We start from the raw sequence: 15811 nt of genomic DNA on the forward strand, positions 1-15811 counted from the left end.
CAAGGAGAGTGGAACTAATTGGAAGAGCTAATTTAGAAGAGCTGGCATATGTGCAATCGGCCAAATAATCTCCTGTGGTGTATGATTCTATGATACTGTTTTAAAGGAACATTGTGATTTTCTGACCTATATCTTTGAATAATGGCTAGCCCAGGGAAGCTGATGCTCTGTTGCCCACCACTGGTCTGGAGTTTGTACACATCACCAATGAGATCGGACAGGACAAAGATGAGAAGACTGAAAGCACTCCACGACTGAGGAAACGCAGTGAGAATCGACGGTGCAAGCACCTGTCTGGTTCCAATGTCAGCTTCAGCAAAGACACAGAAGGAGGGGAGGATGATTCGACACAGGTAACAACAGGATCAGCAAATGTTTTGTGTGTAAGTAGTGCACCCCAAGCATATTGGCCTGGGGAAGGGAGTGATGGTGGGAAACGGGCACTGGATGTACATTGAAGAGGGACGATGGTCGTAACCATTGCAAATATTGCAAAGAAGTGGCGGTTTGACTCTAGGTATATTGGCAGGGAAGAGCAGACAAACCCGAGACGAATAGTGAAAAATCCTTGGATGTCGTGTGAGAAGGAATTGGGCGGACCTCAGATGTATCGATAAAGACTTGCGGACCTGAGATGTAATGTGAGGGAGGAACGAGTCCTGTTAGATTGCAAGGGTGGAACGGGCAGACCCCTGACATATGAGAGGGATACGATTTAGGTATACTGTAAGGATGGGTTGACCGGACCAGGACGGAGCAGGGTCCAGTGTACTGTGAGGACTGTGGACCCTTTGGGTATTACTTTGCAGTGACTAATATTCATGATGAGACTGCACTTACTGCCTTATATCATCACCATTGTTATGATTATACTGAATTATGATGTATTAATGAGAATATGAGTTTAAGACCAAGTTGTCTTTTTTTTTTCTTCCTTGGTTGAAGAAATCTCAGTCACATTACCAACATAATACAGTATTGTTAGTATTACTGTCATTTTTTTTTTTAAGTAGCCCTTCACAGAAAACTGGCAAAAGGCAGGTTTGTAGTCTGTGGATTGCTGTCTTCTAGTTTGGATTACATCTGTCTCCACTGGTACCCCTGCACAGTCAATGCAAGGTCTTTCAATTTTGTATGGATGAATATTACAGCAAATCTTAAAATCACAAAGGACATGTCGAAAGGAGCAAATTAATTTGATTCTGATTCTGCACTGTTTACAGGTGAGTGGTATTGGTGAAGACCTGGGCCTGGAAGCAGAAGATTATATCTGCGATTACCACCTGGAAATGCTGAGCCTGTCACAAGATCAGCAGAACCCCGCCAGTATTCAGTTTGATGACTCAAATTGGCAGTTTCACATCTCCTCACTGAAGCCACTGGGCCTCAATATCCTCCTTAACCTGTGCTACTCCACCGTCACTGAGCAGATGTGCCGCTTCTCTGACCACTTGTCCAACATTGCCCTGCAGGAGACGTCAGGCACTGCTGTGCCCATCCACATTCCGTGGGGGCTCTGTGAATTAGCCAGACTCATAGGTATGTGTCTAGTCTGGTACTGCTAAGATGGCATGTGGTAATTTTAAGATGTAACATCTGAGCTAAACCAACAATGCAATATGAATTTTGGGATCTTAATTGTTCTGTTGGATACCAGTTTCTACTTGGCAGTCTGTTCTGTTAAATGCTTTGAATGAAATGTCTATTGCATTGAATCAGAGCAGAAGGTTTCTTTTCACCATACAGCTGCTTGAATTGATGATGGTACAATTGAAGTGTAGTCCAGGAAGCTCCAGTTGGGTTCAACAATTTGGATTCAACAATTTGGATTCAAATAGCCTTGGCTGCCAGATATTTGACAGGTACCCAATAGACAATTTGTACCAAAAAAATCCATTGGGGCGGTGAACAGAAGTAGTTGGCCCAGAGCTGACCCTCTGTTTAATGGAGAGGATTGAATAGAATCTTATTAGTATTACATGTAGATCACTTATCCACACAGAAGGATAACAATATCAAAAGCCCTGTTTGAATTGCCAGTCCTGCAGTAAGTTTCATACTCTTTATTAATGTAATGTGGGATATAATCATCTCCCAAAAAATTACTTTGATAAATATATTAACTAGGAAAAGTTCATTCTGCTGCTGATCTTGTGATCTAGACATCACAGTATCGGTGGCTTACAAATTAGCCTGTTGCAGATTACACAGAAAAATACAGGTAACTTGGAGCTGTTAGAGGACTAACATGTCTGAAAGAAAGAACTTGGATCTCGATGGTGCTTTCACGACCTTGGGATGTGCTAAAGTGCTTTGCAACCAATGATGTACGTTTTGAAGTGTAATCACTGTTGAAGGGGTTCAAATGATGTCAAGAGCCATTACTTTCAAGGCTGATTAAGTTATTGGAAAACCCCAAGATCAGGTTACAATTCCGTTTTTTTTTTATTCATTCATGGGATGTGGATGCCACTGGCAAAGCCAGCATTTATTGTCCATAGCTAATTGCCCTTTCGAAGATGCCTTGAGTGCAACTGAGTGGCTTGCTAGGCCATTTCAGAGGGCAGTTAAGAGTCAGCCACATTGCTGTCGCTTTGGAGTCACATATAGGCCAGACCAGGTAAGGATGGCAGATTTCTGTCCCTGAAGGCATTAGTGAACCAGATGGGTTTTTACAATAAACTGGTAGTTTCATGGTCACTATTACTGATGTTAGCATTTTATTCCAGATTTATTTAATTAACTGAATTCAATTCCCCAGCTGCCATGACGGGATTTGAACTCATGTCTCCAAATCATTAGTCCAAGCCTCTGGATTACTAATTCCAGTAATACAATGCTGGATAATTCCTAATTTTTCTTTGTCTAATTTATCTTGTATGCGCATGTACCAACTATATGCTGTTATCGGTGTTGTACTTTGGTTTAAACCCGAAGGATCTGAAGGAGCCAAATAATTTTTGTTTTAACAATGAGTAGCTAAAGGGAAGGGCCACAGTTCCATAGGTGCAAGACATTAGAAAAGACTAAGAAATGAGGTAAGTTTTATTGTTCTGAAAAAAAGCATGGAGTAGGAAATATTGCTATTTAGAATTGGCACTTTTTATTTTGTAGGCTTTACTCCTGGTGCCAAAGAGCTCTTCAAACAAGAGAATCATCTGACCATGTACCAACTTCCAACAGTAGATATGGTCAAAGAGCCAGTGCCACGCCGACTGTTGTATGTAACCAAGAGGCGACCGCCACTCAGTCACATGATCAGCCTTTTTGTGAGAGATACATTGACCAGTGAGTATTATTTTGGGTGCACTGCAGTTTTGAAAACAAGAAAGAACTTGTATTTATATAGAGCATTTCACAACCTCAGGACAGCCCTAAGCACTTTACAGCCAATGAAGTACTTTTGAAATGTAGTCACTGTTGTAATGTAGGATACACAGCAAGGTCCCACAGACGATGATGTAATAATGTCCATATAATCTGTTTTAGTGATGTTGGTAGAGGGATAAATATCGACCAGGAACACTAGGGAGAACGCAGATGCTTTTCTTCAAAATAATGCTATGAAATGTTTTATGGCTGCTTTAGAGGGCTATGGTTTAATGACCCATCTGAAACATGCTACCTCTAGCAGTGGAGCATTCCTCAGTATTGCACTAGAGTGCCGACTTAAATTTTGTGCTTGAGTCACTGGAGTGGGAATTGCACCCATGACCTGCTGGCTGAGATGAGAGTGCTACCACAAAGATATGGCAAACAACTTTCAGTGAAAAGACATGTTACATGTCATTTAGGATCAGATTCTTTTGAGGGCTGTATGAAACTGTCTAGCTAGACATAGTCCAGGTGTATTTGTTTGCTTCAGTTTGGTTGTGCTACTTATTATTGAGTCTTGCATCTTGCAAGTTGGAAAAAGTATGTGCAACTGCAGCATCCATTTCACAAATCAAATGAAGTGAACTTTGTGTGTGACTTGATGCAAATCATTCTCGGCACTCAGAATTAAAACCCAGAATGGTTGAGTCTGTGAGGAGAAAATTGGTGTCTGAACTTGATGCCAACAAACTTTTAAGAACTAAAACAGTAATTGCTCTATGCCCTTTCTGATGGTTGATTCCATTTTCTATACTGTGGTCTTTCCCCAACATTCCTTGATCACTGTACAAGGATTGGCTGAAAAAACATGGATGAATTAATGGCTAAAAAAAAAATGGGGATTTTTAAAATGAACAGCAAATAATCATATGATTAAAAAAAAACGCACAATCATTGGCAAAAGGATCAGTGAGTTGCTGTATCACATCCTACCCTCTTCCATTCCATGTTCCTTAAAGACAGACTCAACACAATGGTAAAGGTAAAAGAAAATCCAGTGTGCGGGTAGATTAAAGTGGGCAGGACCTATTTTATTTTCACTGCCCTCTGGCTTGTTAAGACATTTTGAAATATAAACGGAGGCAATATTCACACTACTGTGTCACTGTAGTTGGAGACGGGATGGGACTTGTGTTTACTCATAAACTACATCAGAGTCCATTTATTCAATAGAATTTCGATAGAAACCTCATGAACTGCAGCAGTCTCCAACCTCATTACTGAAACTACAGCAGAGTACCCCAAGTACAACATGATTATTTCTCTTAAACAAAAATGCAATGAATGGAGCTTATTACCTGATGCAAATTGTGTGTAAAATCAATCCCAGTTACTTACAGCAGTGTGGTCTCCAGGTATGATTGACAGGGGACGAAAGCAAAATGCTGCTGATGCTGGAAATCTGAAAAAAAAACAGAAAATGCTGGAAATACTCAGCAGGTCTGACAGCATCTGTGGAGACAGAAAATGTTTCAGGTCAATGACCTTTCATCAGAACTGGCTTATAAAAGATTATCAACCTGAAACATTAATCATGATTGCCCAATCATCTCCATTCTGGCTGGGCCTTGTGGCTTAACTACATGCAGCCTAACATAAGGGTATTTAAAGGGTAGGCGGTGGCGTAGTGGTATTATCACTGGACTAGTAACCCAGAGACCCAGAGTATTTCTCTGGGGACATGGTTTCGAATCCCACCACAGCAGAAAGTAGAATTTGAATTTAATTAATAAATCTGGAATTTAAAAAAAAGCTAGTCTAATGGCCATGAAACCATTGTCGAAGGAAGGAAATCTGCTTTCCTTAACTGGTCTGGCCTACATGTGACTCCAGACCCACAGCAATGTGGTTGACTTTTACATGCCCTCTGAAATGGCCTAGCAAGCCACTCAGTTGTACCTAACTGCTACCAAGTTAATAAAAAGGAATTAAACCGGACAGACCACCCGGCATCGACCAAGGCACCGGAAACGACAACTGCAAATCCAGCACTGTTGACCCTGCAAAGTCCTCCTTACTAACATCTGGGGGCTTGTGCCAAAGTTGGGAGAGCTGTCCCACAGACTAGTCAAGCAACAGCCTGACATAGTCATACTCACGGAATCATACCTTACAGACAATGTCCCAGACACTGCAATCGCTATCCCTGGGTATGTCCAGGGATGACCGGCAGGACAGACCCAGTAGAGGTGGTGGCACAGTGGTATACAGTTGGGAGGGAGTTGCCCTGGAAGTCCTCAATATCGACTCTGGACCCCATGAAGTCTCATGGCATCAGGTCAAACATGGGCAAGGTAACCTCCTACTGATTACCATCTACCGCCCTCCCTCAGCTGATGACTTAGTACTCCACCATGTTGAACACCATTTGGAGGGAAGCACTGAGGGTGGCAAGGGCACAAAATGTACTCTGGGTGAGGGACTTCGATGTCCATCACCAAGTGCAGCTCGGTAGCACCACTACTGACTGAGCTGGCTGAGTCCTAAAGGACATAGCTGCTAGACTGGGTCTGCAGCAGGTGGTGGGGGAACCAGCACGAGGGAAAAACATACTTGACTTCGTCCTCACCAATCTGCCTGCTGCAGATGCTTCTGTCCATGACAGTATTGGTAGGAGTGACCACCGCACAGTCCTTGTGGAGACAAAGGCCCGCCTTCACATTGAGGATACCGTCCATCGTGTTGTGTGGCACTATCACCGTGCTAAATGGAATAGATTTCGAACAGATCTAGCAATGCAAAACTGGGCATCCATGAGGCGCTGTGGGCCATCAGCAGCAGCAGAATTGTACTCGACCACAATCTGTAACCTCATGGCCCGGCATATCCCCCACTCTACCATTACCATCAAGCCAGGAGACCAACCCTGGTTCAATTAAGAGTGCAGGAGGGCATGCCAGGAGCAGCACCAGGCATACCTCAAAATGAGGTGTCAACCTGGTGAAGCTGCAACATAGGACTATCTGCATGCCAAACTGCGTAAGCAGCATGCGATAGACAAAGCTAAGCGATCCCATAACCAACGGATCAGATCTAAGCTCTGCAGTCCTGCCACATCCAGCCGTGAATGGTGGAGGATAATTAAACAACTAACTGGAGGAGGTGGCTCCACAAATATCCCCATCCTCAATTATGGGGGAGCCCAGCACATCAGTGCGAAAGATAAGGCTGAAGCATTTGCAACAATCTTCAGCCAGAAGTGCCGAGTTGATGATCCATCTCGGCCTCCTCGTGAAGTCCCCAGCATCACAGATGCCAGACTTCAGCCAATTCAATTCACTCCACGTGATATCAAGAAACGACTGAAGGCACCGGATACTGCAAAAGCTATGGGCCCTGACAATTTTCCGGCAATAGTACTGAAGACCTGTGCTCCAGAACTTGCCGTGCCCCTAGCCAAGCTGTTCCAGTACAGCTGCAACACTGGCATCTACCCTGCAGTGTGGAAAATTTCCCAGGTATGTCCTGTACACAAAAAGCAGGACAAATCCAACCTGGCCATTTACCGCCCCATCAGCCTACTCTCTATCATCAGTAAAGTGATGGAAGGTGTCATCAACAGTGGCATCAAGCAGCACTTGCTTAGCAACAACCTGCTCAGTGACACTCCGTTTGGGTTCCGCCAGGGCAACTCAGCTCCTGACCTCATTACAGCCTTGGTTCAAACATGGACAAAAGGGCTGAACTCAAGAGGTGAGGTGAGAGCGACTGTCCTTGACATCAAGGCAGCATTTGACCGAATATGGCATCAAGGAGTCCTAGCAAAATTGAGGTCAATGGGAATCAGCGGGAAAACCCTCCGCTGGCTGGAGTCATACCTAGCGCAAAGGAAGATGGTTGTGGTTGTTGGAGGTCAATCATCTGATCTCCAGGACATCACTGCAGGAGTTCCTCAGGGTAGTGTCCTGGGCCCAACCATCTTTAGCTGCTTCATCAATGACCTTCCTTCAATCATAAGGTCAGAAGTGGGGATGTTCGCAGATGATTGCACAATGTTCAGCACCATTCGTGACTCCTCAGATACTGAAGCAGTCCGTGTAGAAATGCAGCAAGACCTGGACAATATCCAGGCTTGGGCTGATAAGTGGCAAGCAACATTTGCGCCACTCAAGTGCCAGGCAATGACCATCTCTAACAAGAGAGAATCTGACCATCTCCCCTTGACATTCAACAGCATTACCAACACTGAATCCCCCACTATCAACATCCTAGGGGTTACCATTGACCAGAAACTGAACTGAAGTAGCCATATAAATACCGTGGCTACAAGAGCAGGTCAGAGTCTAGGAATCCTGAGGCGAATAACTCACCTCCTGATTCCCCAAAGCCTGTCCACCATCTACAAGACACAAGTCAGGAGTGTGATGGAATACTCTCCACTTGCCTGGATGGGTGCAGCTCCAACAACACTCAGGAAGCTCGACACCATCCAGGACAAAGCAGCCTGCTTGATTGGCACCCCATCTACAAACATTCACTCCCTCCACCACCAACGCACAGTGGCAGCAGTGTGTACCATCTACAAGATGCACTGCAGCAATGCACCAAGGCTCCTTGGACAGCACCTTCCAAACCCGCGACCTCTACCAACTGGAAGGACAAGGGCAGCAAATACATGGGAACACCACCATCTGCAAGTTCCCCTCCAAGTCACACACCATCCTGACTTGGAACTATATCGCCGTTCCCTCTATGTCACTGGGTCAAAATCCTGGAACTCCCTTCCTAACAGCACTGTGGATATACCTACCCCAAATGGACTGCAGCGGTCAAGAAGGCAGCTCACCACCACCTTCTCAAGGGCAATTAGGGATGGGCAATAAATGCTGGCCTGGCCAGCGTCGCCCACATCCCATGAATGAATTTTTTTAAAATGAGATAGTCCCATGAGCTGATAAAAAGAGGAAGTTGAATCTGCCTGCCACCGTACTAAACAATGTATTAGAAAACACTATCTCAATTCAAGACTTCTCAATAATGTACTTAAGATGCTTTTCCTTTGCAACACACTAGCTGAAAGCAGGTGGAAGGAGAGATTCTGAGCTTTACTTCTACTAAAGCCTTTGTCATGGGACGGGGTGGTGGGATTGATTGACAAATATCTGTAAATTTGGTCCATGGTAGTTACTGCCTTTTAAAAATGAAGATTTTAGTATTCTGACAGTTGCAGAAATGACTGAAATCAGGTGACCTATAGAAGGACCAAGTTTAGGAAATGCTAACGGTGGATAATGCTGTGCAACATGTAATTGATTTATGATGCAATAATTTCAAGTGCAATCTTATAAATACATGTACCAGCAAAATAAATTGATGAGCACAATCCTAACGGAGTGTGTCTGTGGTCATGAATGGCTTCCTGTGAATCGCCAGAATGTAATCCAATGGTGAAAATGGGGAGGGTCAAATGGCCTCCTATGCTGTGAGAGCAACAGTCAACTGGTTTGTTGGACTTTTCAATTGGCATGTTCTTCACTGATTGCACAGTCAGTAAAGCCAGTGCTGCTGGAAGGTCCAATGTTTGACCCTGGCACAACTTTTCTCTTTTCATATTAAATAGCAAAAAATTGAAGATTTGAATGAGTGCCAGTTCTTTCTACCACATTCCTCTTTGCATTCACAGGTAGCGTACAGATGCTGTCTCATGGCACAGCTGACCTCATCCTGGAGGCCTGCACAGATTTCTGGGATGGAACAGATATTTATCCACTTTCTGGCTCTGATAGGTTTGTTCTTCCCAATTACTCAATGTGCTGCTTAAAAAGCAGTGTCTGACATACATGGGTTTAACCCTTCTATGCATCATCTGTGTAAACCATCCCTTCGATAATTTTAGGAACAAGAAAATGTCCAATATGCCCATCCCTTTCAGTTTAATCTCAACCTACCTTCCTGCCACCTCAGTATATCCCTTAATCCATAAACATATTGTTTCTTGAACCTATTTGTACCATTTGTTTTTGATAACTTAGACATAGCTCCACCTGAGCTCTCTATATCATCTAATTCCTAAATTGCCTGCAGTGGGTTTTGCTATGAAGAGTGAGCCTGTCATTTAAACTACTTTTGAGCATTATGCATGTCTACTATGTGGCAGCAGTTGAGGCTTTCGCCATCCTGCAGATTCTGACTGCTAGTGCTTGGTTGTTCATTGTGGTGGCCAACATCTTCCTGCAAGGGGCCAGTAATGATGTGAGACATAGACGAGCTTGTGTAGCTGCCCACAGTAGCGTTCTCTGGAAGAATTAGTGTCCAGGGAAGGGACAGGTCCACCTTAGTACTTTGAGGAAGCACAAAACTGATGCCACTTATGATGAGCCTTTCCAAGGTTTTACCAACTGTTTCTTGATACCTTACCATTTCTCACAGCCTTTCCTATCTCTGCCCATGATTTCCAGGACCTTCTGTTCATTTGGTTTCAATAATGGTGTTCCTCCCATGGTTGCATTTCTTTGACGCTGGTTATTGTCCAGCTTTTCCATTTAGTAGGAGGGATGCCATTGTGAAAGGCATTTGAGTGGCTTGGATACTTTTGCCCATATGAGTGCATGATAGTGAGAGATGGAGGTCCATTGTCCCTTTAAATCTCCTTAAACACAACCACTACCCTTTGTGGCAGCCATTGTATATTGATTAGTTTTGAGTCTAGGTGGTGCCTGAGGTTTTGCAGTGTTTGTCCTTCTGTTATGACCGAGGCGGGAATAATGCATTGTCAATTCAGTCCCATTACTCCACAGGTCACAGCATATTATTAAAGTTTTCCCACCTACTGGAAATTAGCAAATTAAACACTTGATTAGCCCTCAGAATAAAACGGACCAAACCAGGTACCTTTAAACAGCAACAAATTAACTATTTATTAATAAACTAAATCTTTAACACTGTTGAGATAAACCAATGTCTAAAAGTCTTTATAACTTCATATTTCTCCTAACCTTCATGCACACACACACACACACATTTAAAACCAACGGTTAACTGGTTTTACAAATGATGTTTTAAATTAGAGCTGTTTCTTAGGAATAAATAAATAACTGGGTTGTAAGTCTTTGTGGGTTACGTTCCCGGGTCAGTGAGGTGTCCCAGAGTCATATGTCACTCGAAGTCTCCAGCTAAATTCGACAAACAGTTTATAATGGATAGGCGTTCAAAGAACTTCGGTTGCAGCAGGCGTTACATAATTCTTTCAACAAGGAATATAGCAACAGGTCTATTTGGATTTTTAAATTGGCAGTCTATCGGTAGAAACTTTACTGAGAATTCCAGAAATCCCAGAAATAAAAAGGCAACAGAAAGTCAATCCTGAGGCAAGGACTTCTTAGAGATTGGAAGTAAAAAGGAATTTGCTCCAACAATACAAAGATTTGTTTTCTGGTGATTTTCCCTCTCCAGGTGAAACACCTGTAGACCAAAGTAGATTTTTCTGCTGAGAGAGAGACAACTCCTCCTTCAAAGGAGCACACTTCACTGGTCTCCAGATCAAACTGGTTCTAGCCAGTCTTTACACACAGTTAACCAATACAGTACAGCAAGTGGCTTCTCTCCTGCTTTTGCCTAGGAAAAAGGCTTGCTGCTGGCACACACAGTGCCCAGAGAATCTAAAAGCTTCTCTCTGCCTTAAAGGTACACAGCACCCCTTAGTTTTTTTTTCTCTTTAAAAACTTCCATGACACTTTGTATATGTGAGTTTCCATGACACACGTGCTGACAGAGAATGACAGGTAAGGAGATGAGTAAAGGTTCTGTCAGTGGTGGAGCATATGGCTGTGGCAACTAAATCTTGACTTGGCCTAGGTACCTTTGTAAGGTCATTAAATCTCATTCCAAATTGTGGGCAGATCTTGAGGTGGTGGAGGTTGTGTGACTGCCTCTGCCAGACTCTCCAAATAGTCTGAAACATTTTTCTTGTCCCCAGTGCCCAGCAGTTGATTCTCGTTGGCCCTGGTGTCAGTCAGCAGCACCCCTGCTGCTCCTTGTGACGTTCTTGCACTTATGCCTTCAGCTGCTTTAAAAACTGGCTCAAGGCTGCACCAGCGGTCCCTTTTCCACCCCACCAGCACCAGTACACTAATAAGCAGTATTGCTACCCCAAAAGCCCTTCGTAGATAACAAATACCAAGGCGTTAGTGGTGGAGGGGTGGTGGGAGTGCGATTGTTTTCTCACCCACCAATTGGAGGAAACGCCACTCCATTTTCTGTGTTTCATAACAAAACATAACTACATAAATTGCAGATCCAACTGTGTGAAAGTCTTTGGGAGGTTTCTGGGAAAGAAAGAGCTAGCCTTTATATAGCGACTATCACATCCTCAGGACATCCCACACCAAACAATGAATGAATTGCTATGACAGTTCAGTCCCTGCTATTAAGTAGGCAGAGATGTGATAACTTGCTGTGTAACTGCAACAACTTTTTTTTCTTTCATCAGTGTCGCTTTCACGACTTCACCTGTGTAGTTTGCAAGGGCTTTGAGATATTTCAATATAAAAAATGTTCTGAAAATGCAAATTTTTTTGCAGTAGAATTTTAGAAAAGTGTAGACTTCCTGTCTCTGACCAGTTACCAGGTCGCAGTTCACTAAAACTGGACATTTCATTAGAAATAAAAACCCTATGCATGTTGGATTTACAACAATTGTTGACTAACTAGTTGCAAGTCCTGAACAAGCACCTCTTGTAAAGTGACTTATTAATATCATGATACTTTGCAATATATGTATATTTTTTGTAAATTGATCTCTTATTGTGTTTTGGTGCTATAGGAAAAAAGTGCTGGATTTCTACCAACGAGCCTGTCTCTCCGGGTACTGCTCAGCTTTTGCCTATAAACCAATGCACTGTACTCTGTCCTCCGAACTGAATGGGAAATGCATTGAATTGGTCCAGGTGCCAGGTCAGAATGCTATCTTCACCTCCTATGACTTACCAGGGACCACACCCATTAAACATGGCAGCAGACGGAACAGCTGGAGCTCTGATGGTACTTGCAGTCTTCACAAAATTACTCGTGCTGTTTGCATTTTTTTTCCTGCTGTGATGTGTGTTTTTTGCCTTTTTCCTCCTTTCCTGATTTCTACATTGTTACGATTCCACTGGCTGTTTCAGGGTGATTTGTGCAAGTAGCTGTTCTTCACTTGTTAGCCTATTCAATGCACAACAGTGTTTTTTTTAATACAATAATACCTCTGCTTTCTCCCTCCACCCACCAAACCACCCAGGTCTGCCAAACTGAAGGGCAGTCTGCACTCCTGCCCCAGATCCTGTGGCTATCCAGCACTTCTCATAGAGTTGTACAGCACAGAAACAGGCCCTTTGGCCCACCGTGCCCGTGCCGGCCTTCAAGCCTATATATTCTAATCCCATTTTCCAGAACTTGGTCCGTAGCCTTGTATGCTATGGCGTTTCAAGTGCTCATCTAAATACCTTAAATGTTGTGAGGGTTCCTGCCTCTACCACCCCTTCAGGCAGTGTCTTCCAGATTCCAACCACCCTCTGGATGAAAAGATCTTTCCTCAAATCCCCTCTAAACCTCCTGCCCCTTATGTTAAATCTATGTCCCCTGGTTATTGACACCTCCGCTAAGGGAAAAGGTTTCTTCCTATCTACCCTAATTTTGTATACCTAAATCAGGTCCCCCCTCAGTCTTCTCTGCTCTAAGGAAAACAACCCTAGCCTATCCAGTCTCTCTTCATAGCTGAAATGGTCCAGCCCAGGCAACGTCCTGGTGAATCTCTTCTGCAACGTCTCCAGTGCAATCACATCCTTCTGTGATTCAGTACTCCAGTTGTAGCCTAACTAGCGTTTTATACAGCTCCAGCATCCCTGCTGTTATATTCTATGCCTCGGCTAATAAAGGCAAGTATCCCTTATGCCTTCCTAATCATATCAACCTGTGCTGCTGCCTTCAGTGATCTATGGACAAGCACACAAGGTCCGTCTGACTCTCTGTACCTCCTAGGGTCCTACCATCCATTGTATATTCCCTTGCCTTGTTAATCTTCCCAAAATGCATCACCCCACACTTCTCAGGATTAAATTCCATTTGCCACTGCTCCGCCCATCTTACCAGCCCATCTATATCGTCCTGTAATCTAAGGCTATCCTCTTCACCTATTATGACACCACCAATTTTCGTATCATCGGCAAACATGGATAGATCAGTAATTCGGAGTCTTGTGAGAAGAGAATCAAACCTGAATGCCATCATTTTGGAACATGCACTTTTCAGTTAGCATTATCTCAGCAGTGACATTAACCCATTTCCGTGGCCGGAGACATGAATCCCGGATGGTGTGTTGCCTCCCTGGTGCCAGGATCAAGGATGTCACTGAGCTGCTGCAGAGCACCCTGAGTAGGAAGGGTGTACAGCCAGAAGTCATGATCCACGTTGGTTCCAACGACATAGGTAGAAAGAGGGATGTGGTCCTGCAGAAAGAGTTTACTGAGCTAAGTAAGAAATTAGCAAGCAGGACCTCAAAAGTAGTAATCTCCAGATTACACTCAGTACCGTGCGTGAGTACAGGAATAGAAGGATAGGACAGATGAATGTGTGGCTGGAAAGTTGTTGCAGGAGGGAGGGCTTAAGATTCTTGGGACATTGGGACCTGCTCTGGGGGAGATGGGACCTCTACAGGCCGGACGGGTTGCACCTGAACAGAGCTGGGACTGAGTTCCTTGCGGGATGTTTTGCTGGTGCTGTTGGGGAGAGTTTAAACTAGTTTAGCAGGGGGATGGGGACCTGAGGGTAGACTCAGTTGGGACAAAATTAGAAATGAAAATAGAAGGCTAAACATTAGCGGATGAGTCTGGAAGGCAGAGGAAACAAAGGTTAGAAAATTTTAAAAAGAAAAGGTTTGGCACTGCTCAAGGGTATCTATTTCAGTGCAAGGAGTATAGCAAATAAGGCAGACAAGCTGAGGGCACAGACACGTAGCAGTATGATGTCATAGCTTTACAGAAACATGGCTTAGGCAGGGACAGCAATGGCAGCTTAACAGTCCTGGTTACAGAGTTTTCGGACGCGATGAAAAGGGAGATAAAAAAGGTAGGGGTGGCAATTTTGGTCAAAGAAACAATTACATATGCAGAGGGATGATATGTTAGGTTCATCAAATGAGGCCGTATGGATTGAGCTAAGGAACAAAAGGACAATCACACTGCTGGGAGTGTCGTATAGACCCTCCAAGCAGTCAGAGGGAGAGAGAAGAGCAGGCATGTAGGCAAATCTGAGGAGTGCAAAAGCAATAGGGCAGTAATAGTAGGGGATATAACTACCCCAATATTAACTGGGATAGTTTGAATGTGAAAGGAATTGAGGGAGCAGAATTCTTGAGGTGCATTCAGGTGAACTTTGTTGGCCAGTATGTAGCAAGTCCAACAAGAAAGGGTGCAGTTTTAGACTTAGTTTTAGGAAATGAAGATGGGTAGGTGGAAGGAGTGGCAGTGGGAGAGCATTTTGGTGGTAGTAATCATAATTCAGTCAGTTTTAACATAATTATGGAAAAGGACAGAGATAGAACAGGAGTTAGAGTTCTCAATTGGGGCAAGGCCAATTTTACTAAACTGAGGAGTAATTTACCGAAAGTGGACTGGAAACAGATACTTGAAGGTAAATCATGGTCAAAACAGTGGGAGGCATTCTAAGGGGAGATTCAAGGGGTTCAGAGCAAATATGTTCCCACAAAGAAAAAGGGTGAGACAGCCAAACCTAGAGCCCCATGGATGTAAAGGAGCTTACAGGGCAAGATAAGGCAGAAATGGAAAGCTTATGTCCGACACCGAGAACTCAATACTACAGAAAGCCAAGAGGAGTGTAGAAAGTGGAGGGATGAAATCAAAAACAAAATTAGGAAAACAAAGAGAGGGCATGAAAGAATATTGGCAAGCAAAATCAAGATGAACCCAAAGATGTTTTATCAATACATTAAGAATAAGAGGATAACTAAGGAGAGAGTAGGGCCCATAAAAGACCAAAAAGGTAACCTGTGTGTAGAGGCGGAAGATATTGGTATGGTTCTTAATGAATGCTTTGTGCTGTCTTTCCAAAAGAGGGGGACGATGCAGGTATTGTAGTTAAAGAAAAGGGGTGTGAAGTATTGCATGTGATAAGCATAGGGAGAAAGGAAGTATTAATGAGATTGACATCCTTGAAAGTTGATAAATCACCAGGGCTGGATGAAATATACCCCAGGCTGTTAAAAGAAGCAATAGAGGAAATAGCAGAAGGTCTGACCATTTTCCAGTCCTTACTGGATACAGGTGTGGTGCTAAAGGATTGGAGGACTTTTAATGTTGTACCTCTGCTTGAAAAGGGAGCGAAGGATAGACCGAATAATTACAGGTCAGTCAGTCTAACCTCAAGAGTGGGCAAATTATTTGAATCTATTCAGAGAGGCAGAATAAACTGTTACTTAGAAGGAAAGGCACAGATTAATCAA

General features: G+C 43.6%; 1 protein-coding gene across 2 annotated transcripts in view; it reads left to right on the forward strand.

Annotated features, from left to right (window-relative positions):
- Positions 1-15811, forward strand: part of tmem94 (transmembrane protein 94) — a 160267-nt gene that overhangs the window by 97795 nt on the left and 46661 nt on the right. For both annotated transcript variants that reach the window (XM_068057894.1, XM_068057895.1), the window contains 5 exons: positions 150-353; positions 1224-1539; positions 3115-3288; positions 8999-9101; positions 12137-12354. In XM_068057894.1, the coding sequence (XP_067913995.1) occupies positions 150-353; positions 1224-1539; positions 3115-3288; positions 8999-9101; positions 12137-12354 (1015 nt within the window). The remainder of the gene's footprint in view (positions 1-149; positions 354-1223; positions 1540-3114; positions 3289-8998; positions 9102-12136; positions 12355-15811) is intronic.

This window comes from Heterodontus francisci, chromosome 26 (genome assembly GCF_036365525.1).
Source record: "Heterodontus francisci isolate sHetFra1 chromosome 26, sHetFra1.hap1, whole genome shotgun sequence".
NCBI classification, from domain to species: domain Eukaryota; kingdom Metazoa; phylum Chordata; class Chondrichthyes; order Heterodontiformes; family Heterodontidae; genus Heterodontus; species Heterodontus francisci.